Source organism: Equus caballus, chromosome 5, assembly GCF_041296265.1.
Source record: "Equus caballus isolate H_3958 breed thoroughbred chromosome 5, TB-T2T, whole genome shotgun sequence".
Lineage (NCBI taxonomy): Eukaryota > Metazoa > Chordata > Mammalia > Perissodactyla > Equidae > Equus > Equus caballus.
In genome coordinates, this window is record NC_091688.1 from 38,346,986 (window position 1) to 38,360,836 (window position 13,851).

Genomic DNA, 13,851 nt, shown 5'->3' on the forward strand with positions numbered 1-13,851 from the left:
ATGGGTGCAGAGCATTTGAAGGTGTTCTTTCCTGAACATCCTGCTGCTTAGTTGCCCCCAGTTTGGATCCTTAAAAGACATCAGAGTCATGGAATTCTGGATGTTAGTGCTGAGAAGGAAACTCGGAGACCAGTGATGCCATCCCCTGCCTTTTTAAAATGCCATTCTGCTCATATAAATTCCCTGATTTATGACAGATAAAAAATGGGAAAGTATTTCCCTGCCCTTAGCTTCAGCATTCGATCCCTGAATCAGACCTGTACAACCAGTCCATGGGCCTGAATTCAACTAGGCTTTTTCTCCTCAATCTACCAGAATCCTAATGTTTCTACACTTACCTTAAGGTTCTTTTACCCCCATGGAGATTTTACATCCAAGAGGAACGAACCTGTGTCTAGTGCTGAGGGTCTGTGTCCTCCCATAAGAAAGGGGCAATTCTTGAGCCATGAGGTCTGTCTCTCTCTTTTCCAACCCTGGTGGAGGAGCTGCCCTTTCAAAGGGAGATCTGGGATTCCAGCTTCCTTTTGTGGCATGTAGCCAGAACCAAAGGGACAGGCATCAAAAAAATTGTTTTAATAAGTGAAGAGACTGTTAATAGCCCTTTAGGTTATTAGAAGTAGAGAGCTGGAGCCCTGGGGGCTTCCAAGGCTGGAAGCTTCTTGGGTTTATTTGCTGAGCTTTTCTCTGAGCTGGCCCACTGGGTGTTGGGATGGCGGAGAGAGGAATTCCTTTTAAGTTCTAGCTTCAGAGGCCCATTCTTCTGAACAGTGCGTGTAATCACATTTATGAAAGTGCCTGGCACGTTTACTTAATGAATGTTAGCTTCTTCCCTATCCTAAGCATCCCCAAAACTTCAGCTGTTTTCACTGAAGGAAGGGGTCCAGCATTTTACTCCATGATAGAATGTCACAGAGAGCAAGGTCAGTGAAACTAGAGTGGTAAGTGAGAAAGAAAGGATGGAGGGAAGGTAGGCAGCAGCCAGCTAAGGTAAGGCCTGTAGGAATGAAAGGAGTGTGGATTGTATTCTAGATGGAATAGGAAGTCATAAGGTCTGCAGCAAAGGAGTGATGTGATGTGATTTACATTTTAAAAGGATTACTTTGATTGTGTTATTTTAGTTAAAGTTTAATTTTGTAGTATTGATGGTGAAACTAAGAACAGTTTCTTGTTTTCTCTAGTAGGGTAACAATTCCTTAGGAAACTGCTACCAATGCCCTGCTGTGGAAAACAAACTCTAGGGGAAGAAAGAATGGAAGCAGAGAGACCACTCAGCCACTGTGGGAGTCTGGGCAGAGCTAAAGGACCGGTGGAAGAGGGGTTAGCAGTGGAGGCGAGGCGGAGTGGTGGCATTTGAGATACACGCTCATTTAATTTCCAATTGTGCTAGCTCTTCCTTCAGCTAATGAAGTAGTATCATTATCCCCATTTTGTGGCTAAGAAAACAGACTCAGAAAGTTTCAGTAACTTGTCCAAGGTCACATGGTTAAGAAATGGAGCTTGGACTAAAACCCATATCTCTTGATTCTCCAACCAGAGAGCAAACAGATGTTGATCCTGAGAGCCAGGTGTAGGTCATTATGGTGCCAGCCATGCTATTAAAAAATTCCAAGTAGGCCTGCCACACAGAGCACGCCAAGTCTTGGGACACCTCATAAAAACCTAAGTTGTGGTGCCAGGCATGGCCATAGCCAAGCTGCTGGACCTGGGAACCGCTCTTATTCTACCTCCTGGGGATTTTTGTTTGAGAATCTGGCACTATCTCCCCCTGCAGCAGAGGGGATGGTTCTGAGGGCCATTGGGAGGTTAAGGGGCCTCCACTCCCTCCTGGGGAAGAGCCAGAAGACAGTATCCTTGTTCATCGAAGGTTAGGAGGTGAAGGAACACAGAGAACCCCAGTGGGCTGAGGTGGGGAACTCCCTGTCAGACTAGTCGGGTGCTGTAGGAAACTGCTGTTTCCTGCCGATTGTTTAAAACTCATTGGGAAGGCAGGGTGAGCAGGATGAGGAAAAGTCAGGAAACCAGATCATAAGAGAAATGGTTTGAAGAATCAGAAATATTAAACTCAGAAAAGAGATGCCTCAGGAGAGACATGACGTCATGACAACTCCATTTCAATATCAAAAGGGCTAGCCGCTGGGGGAAGGGGGGCCGGCTGCCCAGACAGCATTGCCCTGAAGGCAGAATTATAGCCATTGGGTGAAAATTGCAAGAAGGCAGATTCATGCTCAATAGAAGGAAGAAATGTCTTCCAACTAATCCTGCCAAAATAATAGAAAAGCCTGTTTTTTTAAGTGGTAATAATAAATTAACAATACTGCAATTTACATCTATTAGGTTGAACCATATAAAATTGCTGATGTTCAACCGTTTCTGACCTACAAAAACAGCAGTTTCATATGGCTTGACTTACAACATTTTCCCATCTCAGAATAATTTCCAAAGTCCTTTTAATGGCTTACAAGCCTCACAGGATCTGTTCTGCGTCTCACACAGGATTTCCTTCTACCTCTCACCAGTGCCCCCAGCCAGACTTCTTGCTGGGTATTGACCCTTCTGAACTCATTTCTGCCTCAGGCCCTTCGCAGTGGCTGCTTCCCTGTGCCTAGAAGATTCTTTCCCCAAGCTTACTTGTCTTCTTAGCTTAGAGGCTTTCTCTGACCACCCAACATAAAAGCATGCACCCCCCCCCCCCATCCCTGCTATTCCCTGCCCCTGCTCTGTGTCTCTCCATAGCACTTACCACCATCTGACATACATTTAGTTGTTTATTGTAATCTCCCACCATGAAAATGTAAGTGCCACCAGAACAGGGACTTTGTGCTATTCCCTGCTGTATCCCCAGGGTTTGGAATAGTACCAAACACATGGTAAATGTTCAATAAATATTTTTTGCATGAATGAAGGAACGATTTTTATCAATGAGGAAACCAAGGCCCAGAGAGGTCAAATGATTTTCCCAAAGGCACAGAGCTGGTGCCTGGAGAAGCTAGAGGGAAGTCCAAATATTCAGATTCCGAAGTCCGGACTCCATAAAAAGCCAGCTTATCCAGCTTTCCGGTCCCCTGATGGTCTTGATGTGGAGCCCGTTTGTCTCTGAGGCTGAATAGGGGCTCCTGCTTTGGGTCCATAGTTGGGCCAGGTGGTTCCAGAGGTGCCTTCAATTTTTGAGATTCTTTTATCCACAGTTAAGCATTTATTTTAGTGAGGGCTCTGGGAAGAATAAGGTTTTGGTCAGCCCCAGGCTATAGCATGACTAGGGAGCCAGACTAGGAGTGTAGACATGATGCTGTTTGAAAAGAAGTCCCAACCAGTGTCTCTTTTGGGGAGGTGGAACATTAATCTGAGCCTCAAAATATGAAATATTCCCCAGTTTGCAAATGAATGCAGGATGTGTTTGCATAGCGACCACCAAGAGAGCAGTATTATGTGGAGAGGAACAAAAAGACAAAGCTCGTCTGGTTCAGTTCTGGGAGCTGATGGCTCTGCTCTCCCCGGGAGGTTGCCTCTGTGTAGCTAATTACAATGAGTAAAGGAAATGGGAAAGTGAGTGCCATGAAGTGATGTTTCTCCTCCCCCAGGTTCCTGCTTTGCAAAGAGCTGGTCTTTTGGTTTTAGGACCCTGGGGGCCAGCAAGATGGGCTCTGTGTGCCCAGCTGGGTGGGCACATTCTCCTAATATCAGGTCATTGCTAGAGCTGCCAGTAGATAGTGTGTGGGTGTTGTGGGGGTGTTAGGAGTATGTTTGTGGCAGCGAGGTGTGTGGTGTGAGATGCTGGAGAGTGGGGATGGGGTGGGGTTGGGATGCTGCAGAGTGTTAATAGGCCAAAGTAATCAACTCACAGTCAATAGCATTTAGCTATTTACACAGGGCTTTTGCATGTCTCATCTCCTCCAGCATTCACAACATTTACAGATAAAGAAAAGGGAGCTCAGAAAGTGTGCTGACCTGCTCTGAATCACAGAGTTCTACAAGGCACTGCTGGGATTTCAGCCTAAATCTTCTCATTCCAGATTCCACCTTCTTTTCATAACCCCTGGGCAATTGTTGACATCTTTCATGATGTCTCTAAGGAAAGAGGCAAAGGGGAAGGGGGCAGATGCGCACTGCTCCTCCTTCTCTAGGTGAACAAAAGCTAACTTTTACTGAGTACTCTTACGACAGGAACTCTGCTAAGTACCTTATATGGGATAGGAACTATTATTGGACCATTTCCCAGAGGAGGAAAGTGAGATGCTGAGAGGTAAAGTAACCTACCCAAGGTCAAGCTGGAGCAAACCTTGAAGCTCTATGTTAATCAGGATAGGATACACGATGTTGCAGTAACAAACAACTCCAAAATTTCAATATCTTAACGAAACAAAGATTCATTTCTCCCTCAAACTACATGCTCATCATAGGTTGGCAAAGGAACTCTGCTTTCGCATAGTCTCTCAGGGACCCAGGCAGGGAAGGACTCCACTATTATGAAGCTGCATCATCTGGAATAAATGAGGTCTGGTCCCTATGGCAGATGAAGAAAGAGCTGGAGGGTCTCATACCAGCAATTAAATGCTTTGGTCTGGAAGTAACATGTCACTTCTGTTGACAGTACACTGGCCAAAACTAGACAGGCTGGCCTTGCCCAACAGCCAGAGGACTCAGAGAGAGAGAAGCCAGTATTCACTAATACTGGTAACATCTCTCAGCTTGGCAGACTGACTTGAGATCCGTGTTTGTTTTTTTTTTTAAAGGTTGGCACCTGAGCTAATATCTGTTGCCAATCTTCTTTCCTTCCTTCCTTCTTTCTTCTTCTCCCCAAAGCCCCCCAGTACATAGTTGTATATTCTAGTTGTAGGTCCTTCTGGTTGTGCTATGTGGGACGCCACCTCAGCATGGCCTGATGAGCTGTGCCATGTCCGTGACCAGGATCCTAACTGGCGAAACCCTGGGCCACAGAAGCGGAGCACGCAAACTTACCTACTTGGCCACGGGCCGGCCCCAGGAGATCCATGCTTTTAATCACCATGCTACCCCACTTCATCACGCATGAACTCCTCTAGGTTAAATTCCCATTATGCATTGCGTTTACGAGTTTGCTTCCCTTCCCTCCATCCCTGCATTCCTCCAGCCCATACTGAGCAGCTGTATGCCAGGTACTCTCTTGGCTGATGAGGATACTAAAATGAGCAATACATGATCCCTACCTTCAAGTGCCCTTCAGTGAAAAGTGTTAATGCATCATACACAAAACCCTGTGAATGAAGCAGATAGTTATGAGATCAGTGAGTTGGCTCACCTGTCCTGAGCCTTCCTGGGAGGGAGGGAGGGAGGGAGGGAGGGAGGGAGGGAGGGAGGGTGAGTAGATGAGTCAGGCAAGGCTTCCTGGAGGAGAAGGCCTTTGAGCTGGGCCCTGAATAAAATTTGTAAATGAGAAGAACGTGGGCTTTCCAGGAACAGAAAAGAGCTTGGACAAAAGCCCAGGGGCAGGAAAGTGCAGGGTGTGCTCCAAACAGGGCATGATTCCATTGACCTTAAGGAAAGTTGAGCAAGTGAAAGGGAGGGTTGACAGATCTGGTCCTTTGGGAAGGTGCTCGGGGTAGATCATGGCGGACTTTGAACATCACACTTTGGTGGGAAAGTGCAGACTGGAGCATGTTTGTGCCTCGGCCCAGAGCTCCTGCTGTGAGGCAGAAGACTTCCCAAAGAGGGAGTGGCTCTTAAAAGTCTGCAAAGCTTGGTGATAAAGGGGCTATTGGTGTCATTGTTACTTGTCCTCAGGCTGGACAAGTGACTTGGGTCCTTGTCAAAGGAAAAGGCCTAATCCACGGGACAAGCTCCTGTGGCCTCTCTTGGGCCTAAAGAAGAGAGTGGGTTCAGGTCTTGGAGGCTCGTGTGGTGCCCTATCTAGCTCACAGACTTGTCCCAAAGTGCCTGCTGGCCCTGTGCCGGGCTCTGGGGATGCAGAGAGGAATAAACAGCATCATAAGCAGACAGATGGCACAGGAAGCACCCCACTCAACACTACTTGGCCTATCAGAATTCATCCGGGCCTCCATGTTTGCACAAATTTGCTTCTTTATTTTTTTTTTCACTCTATTCTGTTTGTGTCTGGATCCCAACTATCACGCTGTGTTTCACCTATGTGGGTTCAGCTCACCTGGCTGCGTCCACAAGAGTCATCCTGCACCTGGCCCTCTCATTCCCATCCAGGTTGGCCTTGCCTTGAGCTACCTGTACGTTCTTAGTCTTGGACACTCGCTTCCCACTGCAGCCCCCACTGTGCCCTGCCCCTCCCTCGTGGTAGTTCTGGGCGGTGACCTCCAACCTTCTTGGAAATGGGTCACATTATCTCTATTTTTCAGCTCTTACATCCCTAACTTTGTCTGTTTTGTGTCCCTTGTGTAAAAAAGGCTACTGTGGACCGTCTTTAGTTGGCTTGGCTAATTGGATGAGGAAAACAAGAAACCCTTGTATTTTTCTAATGATTTAGGCCTTTCAAAAATATTATCTGAAAACATTTTTTTTTTCAGTTATCTTCAAACTGTTATGAAACGAGCAAAGTGAAATCCTTACCAACTCCTCTAACCTCAGAGAATTTAGAATTTCTTAGCTGGATGGCCTCTGCGTATGTGTACTGTGCATCATCTGCTTTTTCATTTTATTTCACTCTAAGTTCAAAAGGTTGGAAACTTGGGAAATTTTACCTAAATTACTGCATTTTAATAAATGAAACCAAACCTGCTCACATTCCCACTCCCAATTCCTTTGGGATCTGGATCCCAGATTCAGTCTCCCCCCTTCCCATCTCATAATCAGATTTGGCACAGAACATGTGGGTGCTGTGTTCCAAAAGCATGGAGCCTCCAGCTGTTTGTCCCTAAACTGCTGTAATCGGCCTCAGGGTTCTGTAACAGTCACAGACTGAATAAAACACCTTTGCCCCACAGCCTGGAGATGACACAAATATATAGTCTCTGCATCTCAATCCCAAAATCTGTTATCTTTTCCCCAAATCTGGACCATTTCACCCCAAATCAGGCAAGCTTTTAAGTAACTAGAACTGCTCATGCATTAAATAACACAAAACATGGCACTTTTTAAAACATTTATATTTATATATATAAAAAAATTAAATATATATAATATATAGTGTGTTTGAGACTAAAAATATAGTACATAATATTTAAAAAAAAGGAAAAAAAGGTAGAATAGGAAAAGGTGTGAGGGACACACAGATACACATTGCTAAAAATCTACGATGGTTTGTCCTAACAAAAATATTATCTTTTTCTCTTCTCTTATCATCATGGATCCATTTATTATTGGGGTTTGGGTGGAGAAAAGTCAACTGGAGCCAGAAGTGGCGGTTGTAATCCCAAGAAGAGTTGGGTAGAAAATATGACCACAGGAGCCCTGGGCCTCTTTCTGGTGAAATTGGAGGCAGCCAAATCTTCCGGGTCTCTATTGCTAACAAGATTGTGTCGAGAGTTTGATTATATTGGCAACCTAGCTGCTCTCTCCCCAGAGTTAGGGATGTTCCCAGGGTCAGCATCCGAAGACCTCCAGAAGCAAACAGAAGAGCCCACGGCCCACCAGCTCTTGAAAAGGCCAGTGATTGGGGCCAGCAAAAAAGCCAGGAGTGGGCAAAGGAGACTGGTAGGAATGAGTGATAGGTCTATGCAAATGGAGTTATTATTATTATTTTTAAGGGCAGGCTTGTACCAGAACTGCCCAGTATGGCCTATGACTTCTGCGCAGCAATTATTTCTCCAGGGACAGGGCCTGGAGCTCCCTCACAGTGATGCAAGAAAAATGAGATTCCAGCCCCATCTCTCCATCTCCCAAGCCACACATCTTTCCATCCTCTCCACCAGCCCAGAGGTGGAATGTCAGGGCCAAGCTGATCAAGGTGAAGCCAATGCCTTTCAGAAAGAGGCTGGCCTCCAGGAGAGGAGAGATATCATGGGGGGCATATGGGGAGGCAGAGAAGGGAATGTGGATATTTAAATGCTAATTTTATAGCCTCTTCACAAAAATAAATGCCTTTCCAATTACATCCCATGGTCTGTGCACTTCAATGTTCTATTATCACATCCTCACTGGTCCCACCAGGGTCATGAACTTTACTAATGCCTTTCAGGTGATTCCCTCAACATGCAGAAGGGCCTGTAGAGGCACAGAGCGGTGAGCTGGCTCAGGACACACAGCACTAAAATGGTAGAGAAGCCAGGGTTTCTGAGGCCCAGGTGGCCTTGGGAGTGTGGGAGTGCAGGAGTGGGGACAGAACCGTCCTCACACCAGAGTGAGGCAGTGACTGAGCCAGTTCAGTCCAGTTGGGGTCTTGGCTTTCATGTGTTTTTCTTCAAACCCAAATGGCCCAACATTGCTATGGACATAGGTCAAGTATACTGAGAGACCCTATGATTCCATTTTAAGGAGCCCAGGCCTTGTGGCTCCCGACAGAACGCCGACTGTTTAATGAGAGGGCACAAAGGCAGAGGAGACTCTAGTGCAGTGTGCTCCATCCTCTGATGCAGAGAAGGCTGCCTCCAAAATTACGAAGAATGCAGCCACTGCAGGGATGAGAGGGCACGGTGCCTGGAGACAGGGCGGTCAAATTAAACTTTTTCATCCCAAGCAAGACATTTGTGAGAACATAGTGTTGCTCCCATTCCTGGCCACTTTCCTTTCTGCCTTATTGTGGTTTTTGCTTCATGTATACTCTGTGGCTGGACTTTGAGGGGTCCAGGATTTAGGATGCAGGCTGGACCCTCCACAAGGAAAGAGACCATGGGACACCCGGAATCACGAGAACCTCTATAAGATCCAGAATTTAGGTCAAAACTGCTGTCCCACTATTTCCTCCACCAGCTGCCCTTCCCACCTGCTCCTTGGACAGAGGGTCAGCTGTGCTCACACCTCACTCTCTGGCTCAAGACACCATCAATAGCAGCTTCACCGTGCTCGGTGAGTGGGGCCCACTGTCCCTGGACCAGGGGAATGCTCCTGAGGAGCAGGGTGGAGGGTGGCTGCTCCCCTTTCTCCCCACATAAGTTGCCTGAAACCTGGGTACACAGCGAAGGAAACTCACCATGCCCTGCCCGAGCCATAGCCACCTTGCAAAACTCTGAATTCTGAGTAAGGAGCAGCACAGCTACCCAATGGCCAAAGGATAATTCCAGGCCAATTTCACTCTGAGGTTTAGGATGTGGTTTTTGTTGCTGTCTGGGATCAAGGGGTTCCTAGTGGAAATTCGTTCACAAGACTTCTGACAAGATAATGAAGCCCATGGTGAAAGCTGCTTTCAAGGGGGGAACAGAACCTTCAACTTCCCCATCCCTCAGCCTGCTCGCTCGCCATTCCCAACTCCTTGCCAGGGATGGCCAGGCCCCTCCACCTCACCAAATGAATACAGTAAGAGCAGAATAATTCCATGTTTGTGCAACCCTTCCCCCTATTTTACAGGTGAGAGAATTGGGGGCAGTGAATGTACAGAGATTAGGCCAAAGTCATTCAGTAAACGGCAGCTTCAGAACTGGGTCCCAGGTCTCCTAACCCCTAGCCCCTTGCTCTTCTCACCAAAACAAGAATGTCAAAGGCGGTCAGGATCACCAAGGTGACCACATCTAGTACCGAGGCACCCTGCTGGAGGATGTCAGCCTTAGACAACAAAGTTCTACATTCAAGGGCGCCTTCCACTCCCCCAGAAAAGCTCTTCCATTTGGCCTAACAAGTAGGGCCCAGTTCAGATTCTGATCAGACCAGAGTGCAAGTTGCAGAGGGCAGAGACGGCCTTGGTTGCTGTCTGTGCCGTGCACGGCGCTTGCTTGATACTCAGGAGGTGCCCGTTAATGTGCTAAAGAAGAGAGAACAGTGAGGTGGCTCTGTATCAGGCCCCAGGAAACCAATGGTCCCTACAGCATCAACTGAATGTTACCTAGTGACCTTGGGCCCCTCCTCTCCTTCATTTCAACAGAATGGGCCCAGCACTTAAACAAAAATGGAGGAAACAGAATCTGGCCAAACCTTAAACAAAAATGAATGTTTTGGGGAATACCCCTGTTTAAAGAGCCATTATCTTTAGACTTTAACTGTTTAGATTACCCATGGCTTCTGGTTTCGGTGAAAATAATCAAAATATGCATGAATTTGCACAGCAACCTTCCATCCTTAACAGACCTTCTCACTGAGCTCACATAGAAGGACTCCGCAGGAAGGTGTCCGCTTCCAGGTGCAGGGGCAGACTGCAGCTGCAAGCCTGCATCATGCCTCAGGAAGGGCCAGTCCATGGTACGGGCCCCTGCTGAGACGGAGCAGGACGCAGAGGCAGCCTGCGAGGCTGGAACTGGAGCTGCTCCCTACCAGCAAGGGAATGGCAAGGAATGTCACCCCGCAGACCCATCCGCAAGGGTGGTGATGGCCCGTGGCTGATAGGCATGTAACTCATTAAAGCGAACATGACTAATGAATGGTGACCATGAGAAAGGGCAAGGCGCATTCTGGGAATTGCACCTGAGGCCCCGCCCGTCGGGGAGCGAGTCTGGAGGAGGGGAACAGCCGACTCCAGACCCTGCTGCTTGGGAAGGGGCGCCAGGGTTGGGGTCCGAGTTCTCTTTGGAGCGCCGGTTCTTTGGTCGGAAGGTAGTGCCTAAGAATGGCCTCTGTGGAATGTGTGTGGGTATGTGCACGTGTCTATATGTGTGTGTGTGTGTGTGGGGGGGCAGCATGGGCCATGACTGCCTGCAGTGCCCTTCCGTGCCACCTTACCTGGTCAGCCCTTCCTCCCCAGGCCCCCTCATCTGTCTATCCCTAAACGCTTCAACACTTGACAGTGTGTCTGGGGCTCACAATACCCACTGTCTGCACAGCCACTCACACAGGGCCGGTCGACCAAAGCTGGACACTCAAGGCACTGAAAGTGGAAGAGGGAATCTGATTGGTCCAAGGGGAAAAAAAAGACACGTAACAAACCAAAACCTGTCTCAAGAGAACATCTCCCATGTCCCCTGGAAGGTGGCCTCTCTAACCAGCTGGTGGACCCTGGGGTAGGACAGCAGTCTGAGAGCCAGGCCCCTCCTTAAGCCTCTCAGAGCCCATCCAGTGACAGGTCTCCCTACCTTAATGTTTAAAAATGGATTCAAAGTGCTTGGGGATGGAAAGTGTAATGGAAGGTGTTAGCAATCTGGTGGAGAACAGGTGCCTCCCTTTCCTTTCCACTGGGACTTGTATTTGGGTGAGGGGATCTCTACAGGTTTTTTGGGGTTTTTTTTGTTTTTTCCAAATGAGGTTTTCATTGTTTTTTGTTGTCTTTGAAAAATAGCTTATAGCACCCCCCACCCTCACCCCACCACTCCCCAGGCAGGCTCAAGAGTTAAAGCCAGGAAGTGGGACAGACTGGGGAGAGAAGGGGGCTTGGGTGGGCTCCCTCTAATGTGGGTTCTGGAAACTGCTATGTAGCACACAGTTGTCTTGCTGGTGAATCAGGATATGGTGCCTGACCTTTCCTTTTTCCACCAGGACCCCCTGACTTATCTGGCTGGCCCAGCGTAGAGGGGCCGGAAAGGGGGTCATGCACCTGCACATCCATGGATCCCTCCGCAGGCTGACAGACAGGTGTCCATAGCCGGCAGCCAGGATGACTGGCATTTTAATCCCAGCTGAATAAGGGCTGGATTTGAACTCAGTGCCAGGGCTGTTCTGCAGACAGAGCTAAGATAAATCCAAGGTCCCTTCTGCAGTGCCGAGGAGGAAGAGATGCACCCCGGGCATGGATGCAGACGACAGAGGGACTGGCCAGGCTGTCTTGTTTCCACCTGTCTGCGCCAGAGCCACCCACCCCCACACTTCATGTCCCCTGGCCAAAGCCTGCTCATCCCCACTGACACCCCCCGCACCCCCACCCCGTCCACTTATGGGAGACCAGAGGGGTGGGATTGAAAGGGAATGCTAAAAGTGCCCCCTCTGCTCTCCGCAACCTTCACTTTCCCTGTCCCCATACTGGGGCCAGGCGAGAGCGCAGGTCAGAAGAGACACGTCCTCCCGAAGAAGAGGGAAGGGCAGGCCCAGGAGGCTGGGGCGTGCACGGAGCACCATCCTCGGGACGGGGTGTTTCCGGGAGACCTGCTCCCCACCTGCCACGGCGGGAGGAGGAAGGCTGGTCCGGGACGGGAGCAACGAGCAATGCCCCTGAATATCAGGGAACAGCTGTGAGAGCCTTCTCCTCTGCCCCGCAGAGATGCCCCAGCCAGGCTCTGGCCCCTACACGTGAGTCTGCATGCGCTGCTGGAACCGCTGGCCGTAGTCCGAGTGCTGGGAGGTGTAGGAGAACCGAGTGGCAGTGGCGTACTTGCCAATGGGGTCATACGCCTCATACGGGGTCCGCTCCAGGCCAGAGGGCGGGGCCTGGGGGTAGCCCAGTCGGTAGGTGGGGTACCCTGCTGCCCCGGGGAAGGGATGGGAATTGAACTTCTCATAGTTCTCGTAGGACAGCTGGCTGGTTGTGTCGGTACCAGCTGGGGCAGCAGGGCCTGGGGGTGTGGGCTCAGGGCCGTAGTCGGAGGCCGGGGCCCGGCTGTAGGTGTTGAGCTGGGCGTAGCCGCTGGAGTGGGAGAGACGGGAAGAGGGGCGGCCGTCGAAGCGGGCAGGGCCGGGGGCACGGTAGTCAGTATAGAGCACTGCCCTGGAAGACGGACGGTCTTCGTGGGCACGCACGTTGTAGTAGCCATTGGTGGGGTCCTGGGGGGCAATGAGAGAAGAGGATGGAGGAGGGATCTCCCTCTTGGGGGAGGGGCGTCAAGTCTCGCATGGCCCTCTGAGCCTCCTCCACTTGCTCTGCCCTGTGTTCTCAGCCAGTACCTCTCCACCTCCTCTGTTCCTTCAATAAACCTCCTGACCGTTCCTCCCCACGCCTGCCCTCACCTCCACCCTGAGGCCCTCGGAGCCCCACGTGCCCACCCAGCCCTCTGCCCTGGCCCCTCCCCCTTTCCCACCTTCATCTCATACTCCTCCCGGGTGTCGATGGTGTCGCAGCGCAGGTCCTGCTTCAGGTCCACATCATCCTTAAAGGACTGCAGAGCAGCAGGAATGGGGCATCAGGAGACAGAGGCCCTGTTCTTGGCCCCTTTGCCCACCCCATCTGCTCACCCAGAGGCCACCTGCTAAAGGGAAGGGTCTGGGGTCACCGGCAGGCTTGAGTTCTGTGTCCTCTCCCAGCAGAGGCTCTGGGATGTGGCAGAAAGAGGCCAGAGACCCGGGTAGCACCAATTTTGTCATTAACACGCGTGACCTTGGGCATGTCGCTGCCCCTCTCTGGGACTGTTTCCTCATCTGAGCAATGAGGCAGTTGGACCAGAAAACTTCCAGGGTTTCCAATGTGACACTCTGTGGGGGAAGGACAGGAAGCCTATGGGGGCCCCACCTGCCTATCCTCTGCTGGAGGGAAATTAGCCTGGGGAGCGTGTGTGCACACTCACATGTGTGTCAGTTTGTGCGTGAGCATGTGCATATGCATGTGTGTGCATGTGCATGCATGTATGTATGAGAGCATGAGCACGTGTGTGCGTGTGTGGCAGGACCAAGGTACTGACTGAGGGAGGTGAGAGTGACAGTGGCTATTACAGTGCTGGGGTGGGCGGGTCCCAAGAGTGTGAACTGGGGAGTGGGCCAGGGAGGAGCAGGACCCTCACCGAGTAGATGGCCTTCATGACCCGGGTCGCTGTGGAGACACTGGCGGTATCATCGTCCCGGTCAGAATGCATCGTGAGTGGCTCACGGTTCACTGTCTCCACCTTGATGTCCAGCTTCCTCAGGGTCACATCCTTGCGACCTGGGATGGGGGAGGCAGCCTGGATGCTTTCTGCCAGCCTCTGCAGT

The 13,851-nt window shown here is 50.1% G+C and overlaps 1 protein-coding gene across 9 annotated transcripts in view; it reads right to left on the reverse strand.

Moving 5' to 3' along the window:
* Positions 1-7,070: 7,070 nt before the first annotated feature.
* Positions 7,071-13,851, reverse strand: part of KIRREL1 (kirre like nephrin family adhesion molecule 1) — a 103,008-nt gene continuing 96,227 nt past the window's right edge. For all 9 annotated transcript variants that reach the window (XM_023640931.2, XM_070266948.1, XM_070266952.1 and 6 more), the window contains 3 exons: positions 13,665-13,804; positions 12,969-13,046; positions 7,071-12,714 (listed from right to left, as the gene is read on the reverse strand). In XM_023640931.2, the coding sequence (XP_023496699.2) occupies positions 12,238-12,714; positions 12,969-13,046; positions 13,665-13,804 (695 nt within the window). In that variant the 3' untranslated portion in view covers positions 7,071-12,237. The remainder of the gene's footprint in view (positions 12,715-12,968; positions 13,047-13,664; positions 13,805-13,851) is intronic.